General features: G+C 53.6%; 1 protein-coding gene across 7 annotated transcripts in view; it reads right to left on the bottom strand.

Moving 5' to 3' along the window:
- LOC128697858 (diacylglycerol kinase theta) overlaps positions 1 to 673 on the bottom strand; it is a 163,059-nt gene extending 162,386 nt beyond the window's left edge. For 6 of the 7 annotated variants that reach the window (XM_070099580.1, XM_070099577.1, XM_070099576.1 and 3 more), the window contains exon 1: positions 138 to 673. In XM_070099580.1, coding sequence (XP_069955681.1) covers positions 138 to 273 — 136 coding nt within the window. In that variant the 5' untranslated portion in view covers positions 274 to 673. The remainder of the gene's footprint in view (positions 1 to 137) is intronic. The other variant, XM_070099583.1, reaches the window with a different exon arrangement.
- Between the last annotated feature and the right edge of the window lie 14,603 nt (positions 674 to 15,276).

The following is a 15,276-nucleotide window of genomic DNA, read 5'->3' on the forward strand; positions in this document are numbered from 1 at the left end:
ATAGCAGGTAGACTCACCCTCACAGGTATATTCCTGACCTATACCTCACAATAGGTCAGTATAGCAGGTAGACTCACCCTCACAGGTATATTCCTGACCTATACCTCACAATAGGTCAATATAGCAGGTAGACTCACCCTCACAGGTATATCCCTGACCTATAATACCCCACAATAGGTCAGTACAGTGATGGCAGTAGACAGGCTTGTGGAAGGTGCGCTTAACGAAGCAATGCGCGGGCGGGGAGGTGGGCGGCGGTTGCAGGTGCGCCATAGTGCGCTGCTTCCCGTCGTGGCCGCTGCAGGAGTCGCCTGTGCGCTTCAGCAGGTATTTGTGCGCCGCCGCGGACGACACCTCCTCCTGCTGTGGGTGGTGGTCGTCGTCCTGGTGGTCGTAGTGCAGCTCCTGGTCGTGCTGGTGTTGGTGGGCGGGCGCCGCAACAAACAACCAGCGCCACCACCTCAACCACCAGCAGCAGAAGCACCGTTGGTGGCGTTGCTGCTGCTGCGGGCGGTTCTCAGGGCGGCCCTGAGCCTGCCGACAGCGTGGCTGCGCCGCGCTCAACAGCCCGGAGTAGTGCGCTGGGCGCCGCCCGTCCCTGCTACTGGGCGGTGGGACCTGAGGCAGACACGGGTCATCCTCACGGTGTTAACATGTACACTGAAGCTAGCTAAGACTCTCACAGCAGCGCCATCTTCTCTCCCTCATGTAGTGACAGCCAGCATCACAGCGCAGGCGCCCACCCCTGCCCCACCCCGGGGCGTAGTGGGTGAGGGAGGACCCCTACATCACCCCCAGGGCCCTCACTCACCCTGGCACTCACCCTTATCACAAATCCCTCCCTTACCCTGGCACTCACCCTTATGACAAGACCCTCCCTTACCCTGGCACTCACCCTTATCACAAGGCCCTCCCTTACCCTGGCACTCACCCTTATGACAAGACCCTCCCTTACCCTGGCACTCACCCTTATGACAAGGCCCTCCCTTACCCTGGCACTCACCCTTATCACAAGGCCCTCCCTTACCCTGGCACTCACCCTTATGACAAGACCCCTCACTCACACCAGGACCCTCACACCAGGACCCTCACCCCAGGACTCCCTTACTCCAGGGTCCTCACTCCAGGACCTTCACTCCTAGGTCCTCACTCCAGGGCCCCCCTCACTCTAGGGCCCCCTCACTCCAGGGCCCTTTCTTACCCTGGGGTTCTCCTTCACCAAATTTCTCACCATAACTCGGACCTCCATCACCCTGGTCTCCTCCACCTTGGTCTCCATCACCCTGACCTCCATCACCCTAACCTCCATCACCCTGACCTCCATCACCCTGACCTCCATCACCCTGACCTCCATCACCCTGACCTCCATCACCCCGACCTCCATCACCCTGACCTCCATCACCCCGACCTCCATCACCCTGACCTCCATCACCCTGACCTCCATCACCCTGACCTCCATCACCCTGACCTCCATCACCCTGACCTCCATCACCCTGACCTGACCTCCATCACCCTGACCTCCATCACCCTGACCTCCATCACCCTGACCTCCATCACCTGACCTCCATCACCCTGACCTCCATCACCCTGACCTCCATCACCCTGACCTCCATCACCCCTCCATCACCCTGACCTCCATCACCCAGGACCTCCATCACCCTAACCTCCATCACCCTGACCTCCATCACCCTGACCTCCATCACCCTGACCTCCATCACCCTGACCTCCATCACCCTGACCTCCATCACCCTGACCTCCATCACCCTGACCTCCATCACCCTGACCTCCATCACCCTAACCTCCATCACCCTGACCTCCATCACCCTGACCTCCATCACCCTGACCTCCATCACCCTGACCTCCATCACCCTGACCTCCATCACCCTGACCTCCATCACCCTGACCTCCATCACCCTGACCTCCATTACCTCCATCACCCTGACCTCCATCACCCTGTCCTCCATCACCCTGACCTCCATCACCCTGACCTCCATCACCCCATCACCCTGACCACCCTCACCCTGACCTCCATCACCCTGACCTCCATCACCCTGACCTCCATCACCCTGACCTCCATCACCCTGACCTCCATCACCCTGACCTCCATCACCCTGACCTCCATCACCCTAACCTCCATCACCCTAACCTCCATCACCCTGACCTCCATCACCCTGACCTCCATCACCCTGACCTCCATCACCCTGACCTCCATCACCCAGGCCTCCATCACCCGAACCTCCATTACCTCCATCACCCTGACCTCCATCACCCTAACCTCCATCACCCTGACCTCCATCACCCTGACCTCCATCACCCTGACCTCCATCACCCTGACCTCCATCACCCTAACCTCCATCACCCTGACCTCCATCACCCTGACCTCCATCACCCTGACCTCCATCACCCAGGCCTCCATCACCCTGACCTCCATCACCCAGGCCTCCATCACCCTGACCTCCATCACCCAGGCCTCCATCACCCTAACCTCCATCACCCTGACCTCCATCACCCTGACCTCCATCACCCTGACCTCCATCACCCTGACCTCCATCACCCTGACCTCCATCACCCAGGCCTCCATCACCCTGACCTCCATCACCCAGGCCTCCATCACCCAGGCCTCCATCACCCTGACCTCCATCACCCTGACCTCCATCACCCTGACCTCCATTACCCTGACCTCCATCACCCTGACCTCCATCACCCTAACCTCCATCACCCTAACCTCCATCACCCTGACCTCCATCACCCTGACCTCCATCACCCAGGCCTCCATCACCCTGACCTCCATCACCCAGGCCTCCATCACCCAGGCCTCCATCACCCAGGCCTCCATCACCCTGATCTCCATCACCCTGACCTCCATCACCCTGACCTCCATCACCCTGACCTCCAGCACCCCGACCTCCATCCCCCCGACCTCCATCACCCTGACCTCCATCACCCAGGCCTCCATCACCCTGACCTCCATCACCCTGACCTCCATCACCCTCCTCCATCACCCTAACCTCCATCACCCTGGCCTCCATCACCCTGACCTCCATCACCCAGGCCTCCATCACCCTGACCTCCATCACCCTGACCTCCATTACCCTGACCTCCATCACCCTGACCTCCATCACCCCGACCTCCATCACCCAGGCCTCCATCACCCAGGCCTCCATCAGCCTGAGCTCCATCACCCTAGCCTCCATCACCCTGACCTCCATCACCGTGGTCTCCATCACCCTGACCTCCATCACCCAGGCCTCCATCACCCTGACCTCCATCACCCTGGCCTCCATCACCCAGGCCTCCATCACCCTGGCCTCCATCACCCTGGCCTCCATCACCCTGACCTCCATCACCCTGACCTCCATCACCCTGACCTCCATCACCCTGACCTCCATTACCCAGGCCTCCATCACCCTGACCTCCATCACCCTGACCTCCATCACCCTGACCTCCATCACCCAGGCCTCCATCATCCTGACCTCCATCACCCAGGCCTCCATCACCCTAACCTCCATCACCCTGACCTCCATCATCCTGGCCTCCATCTCCCTGGCCTCCATCACCCTGACCTCCATCACCCAGGCCTCCATCACCCAGGCCTCCATCAGCCTGACCTCCATCACCCCAGCCTCCATCACCCAGGCCTCCATCACCCTGACCTCCATCACCCAGGCCTCCATCACCGTGGCCTCCATCACCCAGGCCTCCATCACCCTGACCTCCATCACCCTGACCTCCATCACCGTGGCCTCCATCACCCTGACCTCCATCACCCAGGCCTCCATCACCCTGACCTCCATCACCCTGACCTCCATCACCGTGGCCTCCATCACCCTGACCTTCATCACCCAGGCCTCCATCACCCTGACCTTCATCACCCTGGCCTCCATCACCCTGACCTTCATCACCCTGGCCTCCATCACCCTGATCTCCATCACCCTGATCTCCATCACCCTGATCTCCATCACCCTGACCTCCATCACCCTGACCTCCATTACCCTGACCTCCATCACCCTGACCTCCATTACCCTGACCTCCATCACCCTGACCTCCATTACCCTGACCTCCATCACCCTGACCTCCATTACCCTGACCTCCATCACCCTGACCTCCATCACCGTGGCCTCCATCACCCTGACCTTCATCACCCAGGCCTCCATCACCCTGACCTTCATCACCCTGGCCTCCATCACCCTGGCCTCCATCACCCTGGCCTTCATCACACTGACCTCCATCACCCTGACCGCCATCACCCTGACCTCCATCACCCTGACCTCCATCACCCTGACCTCCATTACCAGAGGGAGTGTACTCCCAGAGAAAATTTATAAAAACTCTGAGATATATCCTGACCTACCTACATGGACCAGCAAACTTCCTTTCAGAGGACCTGTTACAGTTCTTGGGCACTCCCAAGTAACAGGACTCCCATGCACCACAGGACTCCCATGCACTTCCCTACACCACAGGACTCCCATGCACTCCCCTACGCCACAGGACTCCCATGCACTTCCCTACACCACAGGACTCCCATGCACTCTCCTACACCACAGGACTCCCATGCACTTCCCTACATCACCCGACTCCTATGCACTCCCCTACACCACAGGACTCCCATGCACTTCCCTACACCACAGGGCTCCCATGCACTCTCCTACACCACAGAATTCGCATGCACTTCCGTACACCACAGGACTCCCATGCACTTCCCTACACCACAGGGCTCCCGTGCACTTCCCTACACCACAGGACTCCCATGCACTCCCATACACCACAGGGCTCCCGTGCACTCGCCTACACCACAGGACTCCCATGCACTTCCCTATACCACAGGACTCCCATGCACTCCCCTACACCACAGGGCTCCCATGCACTCCCCTACACCACAGGGCTCCCGTGCACTCCCCTACACCACAGGGCTCCCATGCACTCCCCTACACCACAGGGCTCCCATGCACTCCCCTACACCACAGGGCTCCCGTGCACTCCCCTACACCACAGGGCTCCCATGCACTCCCCTACACCACAGGGCTCCCATGCACTCCCCTACACCACAGGGCTCCCGTGCACTCCCCTACACCACAGGGCTCCCATGCACTCCCCTACACCACAGGGCTCCCATGCACTCCCCTACACCACAGGGCTCCCATGCACTCCCCTACACCACAGGACTCCCATGCACTCCCCTTCACCACAGGGCTCCCATGCACTCCCCTACACCACAGAACTCCCGTGCACTTCCATACACCACAGGAGTTCCGTGCACTCCCCTACACCACAGGGCTCCCATGCACTCCCCTACACCACAGGGCTCCCATGCAGTCCCCTACACCACAGGGCTCCCGTGCACTTCCCTACACCACAGGACTCCCATGCACTCCCCTACACCACAGGGCTCCCGTGCACTCCCCTACACCACAGGACTCCCGTGCACTTCCCTACACCACAGGACTCCCATGCACTTCCCTACACCACAGGACTCCCATGCACTTCCCTACACCACAGGGCTCCCGTGCACTCCCCTACACCACAGGACTCCCGTGCACTCCCCTACACCATAGGGCTCCCGTGCATTCCCCTACACCACAGGACTCCCGTGCACTCCTCTACACCACAGGACTCCCGTGCACTCCCCTACACCACAGGACTCCCGTGCACTCCTCTACACCACAGGACTCCCGTGCACTCCTCTACACCACAGGACTCCCGTGCACTCCCCTACACCACAGGACTCCCGTGCACTCCCCTACACCACAGGGCTCCCATGCACTCCCCTACACCACAGGACTCCCGTGCACTCCCCTACACCACAGGACTCCCGTGCACTCCCCTACACCACAGGACTCCCGTGCACTCCCCTACACCACAGGGCTCCCATGCACTCCCCTACACCACAGGGCTCCCATGCACTCCCCTACACCACAGGACTCCCATACAGTCCCCTACACCACAGGGCTCCCGTGCACTCCCCTACACCACAGGACTCCCATGCACTCCCCTACACCACAGGGCTCCCATGCACTCCCCTACACCACAGGGCTCCCATGCACTCCCCTACACCACAGGGCTCCCATGCACTCCCCTACACCACAGGACTCCCATGCACTCCCCTACACAATAGGGCTCCCATGCACTCCCCTACACCTAAGGACTCCCGTGCACTCCCCTACACCACAGGGCTCCCATGCACTCCCCTACACCACAGGGCTCCCATGCACTCCCCTACACCACAGGACTCCCATGCACTCCCCTACACCACAGGGCTCCCATGCACTCCCCTACACCACAGGACTCCCATGCACTCCCCTACACCACAGGGCTCCCATGCACTCCCCTACACCACAGGACTCCCGTGCACTCCCCTACACCACAGCACTCCCGTGCACTCCCCTACACCACAGCACTCCCGCACTACACCACAGGTCTCCCGTGCACTTCATTACACCACAGGACTCCCGTGCACTCCCCTACACCACAGCACTCCCGTGCACTCCCCTACACCACAGGACTCCCGTGCACTCCCCTACACCACAGCACTCCCGTGCACTCCCCTACACCACAGCACTCCCGTGCACTCCCCTACACCACAGCACTCCCGTGCACTCCCCTACACCACAGCACTCCCGTGCACTCCCCTACACCACAGCACTCCCGTGCACTCCCCTACACCACAGCACTCCCGTGCACTCCCCTACACCACAGCACTCCCGTGCACTCCTCTACACCACAGCACTCTCGTGCACTCCCCTACACCACAGGACTCCCGTGCACTCCCCTACACCACAGCACTCCCGTGCACTCCCCTACACCACAGCACTCCCGTGCACTCCCCTACACCACAGCACTCCCGTGCACTCCCCTACACCACAGGACTCCCGTGCACTCCCCTACACCACAGGACTCCCGTGCACTCCCCTACACCACAGGACTCCCGTGCACTCCCCTACACCACAGGTGCACTCCCGTGTGCACTCCCCTACACCACAGGACTCCCGTGCACTCCCCTACACCACAGGACTCCCCACTACACCACAGGACTCCCGTGCACTCCCCTACACCACAGGACTCCCGTGCACTCCCCTACACCACAGGACTCCCGTGCACTCCCCTACACCACAGGACTCCCGTGCACTCCCCTACACCACAGGACTCCCGTGCACTCCCCTACACCACAGGACTCCCGTGCACTCCCCTACACCACAGGACTCCCGTGCACTCCCCTACACCACAGGACTCCCGTGCACTCCCCTACACCACAGGACTCCCGTGCACTCCCCTACACCACAGGACTCCCGTGCACTCCCCTACACCACAGGACTCCCGTGCACTCCCCTACACCACAGGACTCCCGTGCACTCCCCTACACCACAGGACTCCCGTGCACTCCCCTACACCACAGGACTCCCGTGCACTCCCCTCCCGTGCACTCCTCTACACCACAGGACTCCCGTGCACTCCCCTACACCACAGGACTCCCGTGCACTCCCCTACACCACAGGACTCCCGTGCACTCCCCTAGGACACCCCAGGACTCCCGTGCACTCCCCTACACCACAGGACTCCCGTGCACTCCCCTACACCACAGGACTCCCGTGCACTCCCCTACACCACAGGACTCCCGTGCACTCCCCTACACCACAGGACTCCCGTGCACTCCCCTACACCACAGGACTCCCGTGCACTCCCCACCACAGGACTACCACAGGACTCCCGTGCACTCCCCTACACCACAGGACTCCCGTGCACTCCCCTACACCACAGGACTCCCGTGCACTCACACCACAGGACTCCCGTGCACTCCCCTACACCACAGGACTCCCGTGCACTCCCCTACACCACAGGACTCCCGTGCACTCCCCTACACCACAGGACTCCCGTGCACTCCCCTACACCACAGGACTCCCGTGCACTCCCCACCACAGGACTACACCACAGGACTCCCGTGCACTCCCCTACACCACAGGACTCCCGTGCACTCCCCTACACCACAGGACTCCCGTGCACTCCCCTACACCACAGGACTCCCGTGCACTCCCCTACACCACAGGACTCCCGTGCACTCCCCTACACCACAGGACTCCCGTGCACTCCCCTACACCACAGGACTCCCGTGCACTCCCCTACACCACAGGACTCCCGTGCACTCCCCTACACCACAGGACTCCCGTGCACTCCCCTACACCACAGGACTCCCGTGCACTCCCCTACACCACAGGACTCCCGTGCACTCCCCTACACCACAGGACTCCCGTGCACTCCCCTACACCACAGGACTCCCGTGCACTCCCCTACACCACAGGACTCCCGTGCACTCCCCTACACCACAGGACTCCCGTGCACTCCCCTACACCACAGGACTCCCGTGCACTCCCCTACACCACAGGACTCCCGTGCACTCCCCTACACCACAGGACTCCCGTGCACTCCCCTACACCACAGGACTCCCGTGCACTCCCCTACACCACAGGACTCCCGTGCACTCCCCTACACCACAGGACTCCCGTGCACTCCCCTACACCACAGGACTCCCGTGCACTCCCCTACACCACAGGACTCCCGTGCACTCCCCTACACCACAGGACTCCCGTGCACTCCCCTACACGGACTCCCGACTCCTCTACACCACAGGACTCCCGTGCACTCCCCTACACCACAGGACTCCCGTGCACTCCCCTACACCACAGGACTCCCGTGCACTCCCCTACACCACAGGACTCCCGTGCACTCCCCTACACCACAGGACTCCCGTGCACTCCCCTACACCACAGGACTCCCGTGCACTCCCCTACACCACAGGACTCCCGTGCACTCCCCTACACCACAGGACTCCCGTGCACTCCTCTACATCAGGCGACTAACGTGACATAAGGAATGGGAGTATTGGAAAAAATTGAGGGAAAACACAAAAGATCTGAAATGTGTTCATTCTTAGCGGAGCAGAAGACGTCCTCACCTGCAACACATTCTTAGCGGAGCAGAAGACGTCCTCACCTGCAACACATAAAAGAGCGGAGCAGAAGACGTCCTCACCTGCAACACATAAAAGAGCGGAGCAGAAGACGTCCTCACCTGCAACACATAAAAGAGCGGAGCAGAAGACGTCCTCACCTGCAACACATAAAAGAGCGGAGCAGAAGACGTCCTCACCTGCAACACATAAAAGAGCGGAGCAGAAGACGTCCTCACCTGCAACACATAAAAGAGCGGAGCAGAAGACGTCCTCACCTGCAACACATAAAAGAGCGGAGCAGAAGACGTCCTCACCTGCAACACATAAAAGAGCGGAGCAGAAGACGTCCTCACCTGCAACACATAAAAGAGCGGAGCAGAAGACGTCCTCACCTGCAACACATAAAAGAGCGGAGCAGAAGACGTCCTCACCTGCAACACATAAAAGATAATTTTGACAACGAAATATGGATCCCAGGTTATTAAGATCCTGTGATCGTCACCACCACAACTGACCTGAGCTCCACACATAAGATAAGATAATATTTCGTTCGGATTTTTAACCCCGGAGGGTTAGCCACCCAGGATAACCCAAGAAAGTCAGTGCGTCATCGAGGACTGTCTAACTTATTTCCATTGTGGTCCTTAATCTTGTCCCCCAGGATGCGACCCACACCAGTCGACTAACACCCAGGTACCTATTTGCTGCTAGGTGAACAGGACAACAGGTGTAAGGAAACGTGTCGAAATGTTTCCACCCACCGGGAATCGAACCCGGGCCCTCCGTGTGTGAAGCGGGAGCTTTAGCCACCAGGCCACCGGGCCACCACCAGGCCACCGGGCCACCAGACTCCAGACTCAGGGACTGATTACCTGAAACTCCTCATCTTCTACCGTTCTTGTGTGTATTGGACAGAAGAATCCACTGGCTGGCGAAACATTTCCACAATAAGGATTCCTAAATGTTGCACAAGTACTCTTCCCACTGTGTATATTGGCTCTGGAAACTGGAAGAAATGTCATGCGGGAACAAATTGGTCAAAATAGTGTCTAAACTATCTTAATCCACCGTATTATAATAATAAAAAAAAATCATCCACAGTAGAACGGGGGGATTTTGTTTTTATGAGACACTTATTATTGCTTGTTACTGCCGCTACAGCTTACATTCATTCCACTACAGAAATAAGCCGAAACAATGTAAGGGAATGTCCTGGGGGGCGGGGGGAAATTGGAAGATAAAGCCGGTGTCGGAAATATTAAGATTCACCAAATGTGTAGCTGAGAATGTAGTGTTGAGGGGAACACTGAGTAATTTGTATCATAATTATATAAAATAATGTACCCACACATTAACCCGTACTGGTTAATGTGTGAAGGTACTGGTTAATGTGTGAAGGTACTGGTTAATGTGTGAAGGTACTGGTTAATGTGTGAAGGTACTGGTTAATGTGTGAAGGTACTGGTTAATGTGTGAAGGTACTGGTTAATGTGTGAAGGTACTGGTTGTGTGAAGGTACTGGTTGTGTGAAGGTACTGGTTAATGTGTGAAGGTACTGGTTGTGTGAAGGTACTGATTAATATGTGAAGGTATTGGTTAATGTGTGAAGGTACTGGTTAATGTGTGAAGGTACTGGTTAATGTGTGAAGGTACTGGTTGTGTGAAGGTACTGGTTGTGTGAAGGTACTGGTTGTGTGAAGGTACTGGTTAATGTGTGAAAGTACTCGTTAATGTGTGAAGGTACTGGTTACGGTGTGAAGGTACTGGTTACTGTGTGAAGGTACTGGTTAATGTGTGAAGGTACTGGTTAATGTGTGAAGGTACTGGTTGTGTGAAGGTACTGGTTAATATGTGAAGGTACTGGTTAATGTGTGAAGGTACTGGTTGTGTGAAGGTACTGGTTAATGTGTGAAGGTACTGGTTAAAGTGTGAAGGTACTTGTTAATGTGTGAAGGTACTGGTTAATGTGTGAAGGTACTGGTTAATGTGTGCAGGTACTGGTTAATGTGTGAAGGTACTGGTTGTGTGAAGGTACTAGTTAATATGTGAAGGTACTGGTTAATGTGTGAAGGTACTGGTTAATGTGTAAAGGTACTGGTTAATGTGTGAAGGTACTGGTTAACATGTGAAGGTACTGGTTAATGTGTGAAGGTACTGGTTACTGTGTGAAGGTACTGGTTACTGTGTGAACGTACTGGTTAATGTGTGAAGGTACTGGTTAATGTGTGAAAGTACTCGTTAATGTGTGAAGATACTGGTTACTGTGTGAACGTACTGGTTAATGTGTGAAGGTACTGGTTAATGTGTGAACGTACTGGTTAATGTGTGAAGGTACTGGTTAATGTGTGAAGGTACTGGTTAATATGTGAAGGTACTGGTTAATGTGTGAACGTACTGGTTAATGTGTGAAGGTACTGGTTAATGTGTGAAGGTACTGGTTACTGTGTGAAGGTACTGGTTACTGTGTGAACGTACTGGTTAATGTGTGAAGGTACTGGTTAATCTGGGAAGGTACTGGTTAATGTGTGAAGGTACTGGTTAATGTGTGAAGATACTGGTTACTGTGTGAAGGTACTGGTTAATGTGTGAAGGTACTGGTTAATGTGTGAAGGTACTGGTTAATGTGTGAAGGTACTGGTTACTGTGTGAACGTACTGGTTAATGTGTGAAAGTACTCGTTAATGTGTAAAGGTACTGGATACTGTGTGAAGGTACTGGTTAATGTGTGAAGGTACTGGTTAATGTGTGAAGGTACTGGTTACTGTGTGAAGGTACTGGTTAATGTGTGAAGGTACTGGTTACTGTGTGAAGGTACTGGATACTGTGTGAAGGTACTGGTTAATGTGTGAAGGTACTGGTTACTGTGTGAAGGTACTGGTTAATGTGTGAAGGTACTGGTTACTGTGTGAACGTACTGGCTAATGTATGAAAGTACTCGTTAATGTGTGAAGGTACTGGTTAATGTGTTAAGGTAATGGTTAATGTGTGAACGTACTGGTTAATGTGTGAACGTACTGGTTAATGTGTGAACGTACTGATTACTGTGTAAACGTACTGGTTAGTGTGTGAAGGTACTGGTTAATATGTGAAGGTACTGGTTAATGTGTGAAGGTGCTGGTTACTGTGTGAAGGTACTGGTTACTGTGTGAAGGTACTGTTTAGTGTGTGAAGGTACTGGTTAATGTGGGAAGGTACTGCTTAATGTGTGAAGGTACTGGTTAGTGCGGGAAGGTACTGGTTAATGTGTGAAGGTACTGGTTAATGTGTGAAGGTGCTGGTTAATGTGTGAAGGTACTGGTTAGTGTGTGAAGGTACTGGTTAATGTGTGAAGGTACTGGTTGTGTGAAGGTACTGGTTAATGTGTGAAGGTACTGGTTAATGTGTGAAGGTACTGGTTAGTGTGTGAAGGTACTTGTTAATGTGTGAAGGTACTGGTTGTGTGAAGGTACTGGTTAATGTGTGAAGGTACTGGTTAGTGTGTGAAGGTACTGGTTAATGTGTGAAGGTACTGGTTAATGTGTGAACGTACTGGTTGTGTGAAGGTACTGGTTTCTGTGTGAAGGTACTGGTTAATGTGTGAAGTTACTGGTTAATGTATGAAGGTACTGGTTAATGTGTGAAGGTACTGGTTAATGTATGAAGGTACTGGTTAATGTGTGAAGGTACTGGTTAGTGTGTGAAGGTACTGGTTGTGTGAAGGTACTGGTTAATGTGTGAACGTACTGGTTAATGTGTGAAGGTACTGGTTAATGTGTGAAGTTACTGGTTAATGTGTGAAGGTACTGGTTAGTGCGTGAGGGTACTGGTTAATGTGTGAAGGTACTGGTTAATGTGTGAAGGTACTGGTTAATGTGTGAAGGTACTTGTTACTGTGTGAAGGTACTGTTTAGTGTGTGAAGGTATTGGTTAATGTGTGAAGGTACTGGTTAATGTGTGAAGGTACTGGTTAATGTGTGAAGGTACTGGTTAGAGTGTGAAGGTACTGGTTAATGTGTGAAGGTACTGGTTAATGTGTGAAGGTGCTGGTTAATGTGTGAAGGTACTGGTTAGTGTGTGAAGGTACTGGTTAATGTGTGAACGTACTGGTTAATGTGTGAACGTACTGGTTAATGTGTGAAGGTACTGGTTGTGTGAAGGTACTGGTTAATGTGTGAAGGTACTGGTTAATGTGTGAAGGTACTGGCTGTGAAGGTACTGGTTAATGTGTGAAGGTACTGGTTAGTGTGTGAAGGTACTGGTTAATGTGTGAAGGTACTGGTTAATGTGTGAAGGTACTGGTTAATGTGTGAAGGTACTGGTTACTGTGTGAACGTACTGGTTAATGTGTGAAAGTACTGATTAATGTGTGAGGGTACTGGTTACTGTGTGAAGGTACTGGTTAATGTGCGAAGGTACTGGTTAATGTGTGAAGGTACTGATTACTGTGTGAAGGTACTGGTTACTGTTTGAAGGTACTGTTTAGTGTGTGAAGGTACTGGTTAATGTGTGAAGGTACTGGTTAATGTGTGAAGGTACTGGTTAATGTGTGAAGGTACTGGTTACTGTGTGAAGGTACTGTTTAGTGTGTGAAGGTACTGGTTAATGTGTGAAGGTACTGGTTAATGTGTGAAGGTATTGGTTAATGTGTGAAGGTACTGGTTAGTGTGTGAAGGTACTGGTTAATGTGTGAAGGTACTGGTTACTGTGTGAAGGTGCTGGTTAATGTGTGAAGGTACTGGTTAGTGCGTGAAGGTACTGTTTAGTGTGTGAAGGTACTGGTTAATGTGTGAAGGTACTGGTTAATGTGTGAAGGTATTGGTTAGTGCGTGAAGGTACTGTTTAGTGTGTGAAGGTACTGGTTAATGTGTGAAGGTACTGGTTAATGTGTGAAGGTACTGGTTAATGTGTGAAGGTACTGGTTAATGTGTGAAGGTACTGGTTAATGTGTGAAGGTACTGGTTAATGTGTGAAGGTACTGGTTAGTGTGTGAAGGTACTGGTTAATGTGTGAAGGTACTGGTTAATGTGTGAAGGTACTGGTTAGTGTGTGAAGGTACTGGTTGTGTGAAGGTACTGGTTAATGTGTGAACGTACTGGTTGTGTGAAGGTACTGGTTAATGTGTGAAGGTACTGGTTAGTGTGTGAAAGTACTGGTTAGTGCGTGAAGGTACTGGTTACTGTATGAAGGTACTGGTTAATGTGTGAAGTTACTGGTTAATGTTTGAAGGTACTGGTTAGTGTGTGAAGGTACTGGTTAATGTATGAAGTTACTGTTTAGTGTGTTAAGGTACTGGTTAGTGTGTGAAGGTAGCGCGTCCCCCTTGATTATAATAATAATAATAATACTGTTTAGTGTGTTAAGGTACTGGTTAGTGTGTGAAGGTACTGGTTAATGTATGAAGTTACTGTTTAGTGTGTAAAGGTACTGGTTACTGTGTGAAGGTACTGGTTAGTGTGCGAAGGTACTGGTAAGTGTGTGAAGGTACTGGTTAATGTGTGAAGGTACTAGTTAGTGTGATGGCACTGGTTAATGGAATTGGGCTAGTGGCGGTGTAAAATAAAGTTGGTGCAGTTGGTTAATCACTGTCGAAAAAAAAAAAAGTGAAAGCTTGTCTGTTTTGAAGGTGAGGCTTTCAGCGAGGTGGTCTGTTAGTGAGCTTAACAAGGTGTTGCAGATCTCAAAAGTGAGTTTTGCTTACTCTCCAGCTGACAGCTATGACAATCTATGAGAGAGTGCTGAATCGATAGCTTGGACCGGCGAGATGTTGGATCTCTGAGTGTGGTATCCCGATGCAAAGCATGTGTGCCAGAGTCGTACTCCCGCAAACGTGGTTGCCCACTCCTGCAACCCAGTTTGGGTTTGGTAAGTAAGACACGTGTATAACGTCATGGTATCTTTATTGGCGAAACATTTATGCCTGCACAACAGGTTTTTTCAGTCTGATACAGAGGCAAGAAGATGAATAATTTACTGAAGGCAGAGTAGAGTTACAGCAGTCGAAGACATTGTTTTAAGTAGGCAGAGCTCACCAGTGAAAAATAGATCAGTTCCATAAGGTTGGGGGTTGGTAGATCTTGAGTATTATTATAGTCATGATTAAGCATTAAACACACAAGGGTCATGCAGTGCTGCAGTAAATCTTGAAACTGGATAATGCAGCTAAGCAAGTTCACTGCCGTGAACATCAGTACGTAAAGGTTCCTTGAATTAAGCCTGACTGCCTTAACCCACCCCACAGGCACTGTATAATCCCTACAGGTTTAGTGTTCCCCATATAATAAAAGAACCGCTAAGCCACAAGGGCTATACAGCGCTGCAGGGCAGGAAGGAAGCGAGGGCATCAGGTGGCAAAA

This window comes from Cherax quadricarinatus, chromosome 68 (genome assembly GCF_038502225.1).
Source record: "Cherax quadricarinatus isolate ZL_2023a chromosome 68, ASM3850222v1, whole genome shotgun sequence".
Lineage (NCBI taxonomy): Eukaryota > Metazoa > Arthropoda > Malacostraca > Decapoda > Parastacidae > Cherax > Cherax quadricarinatus.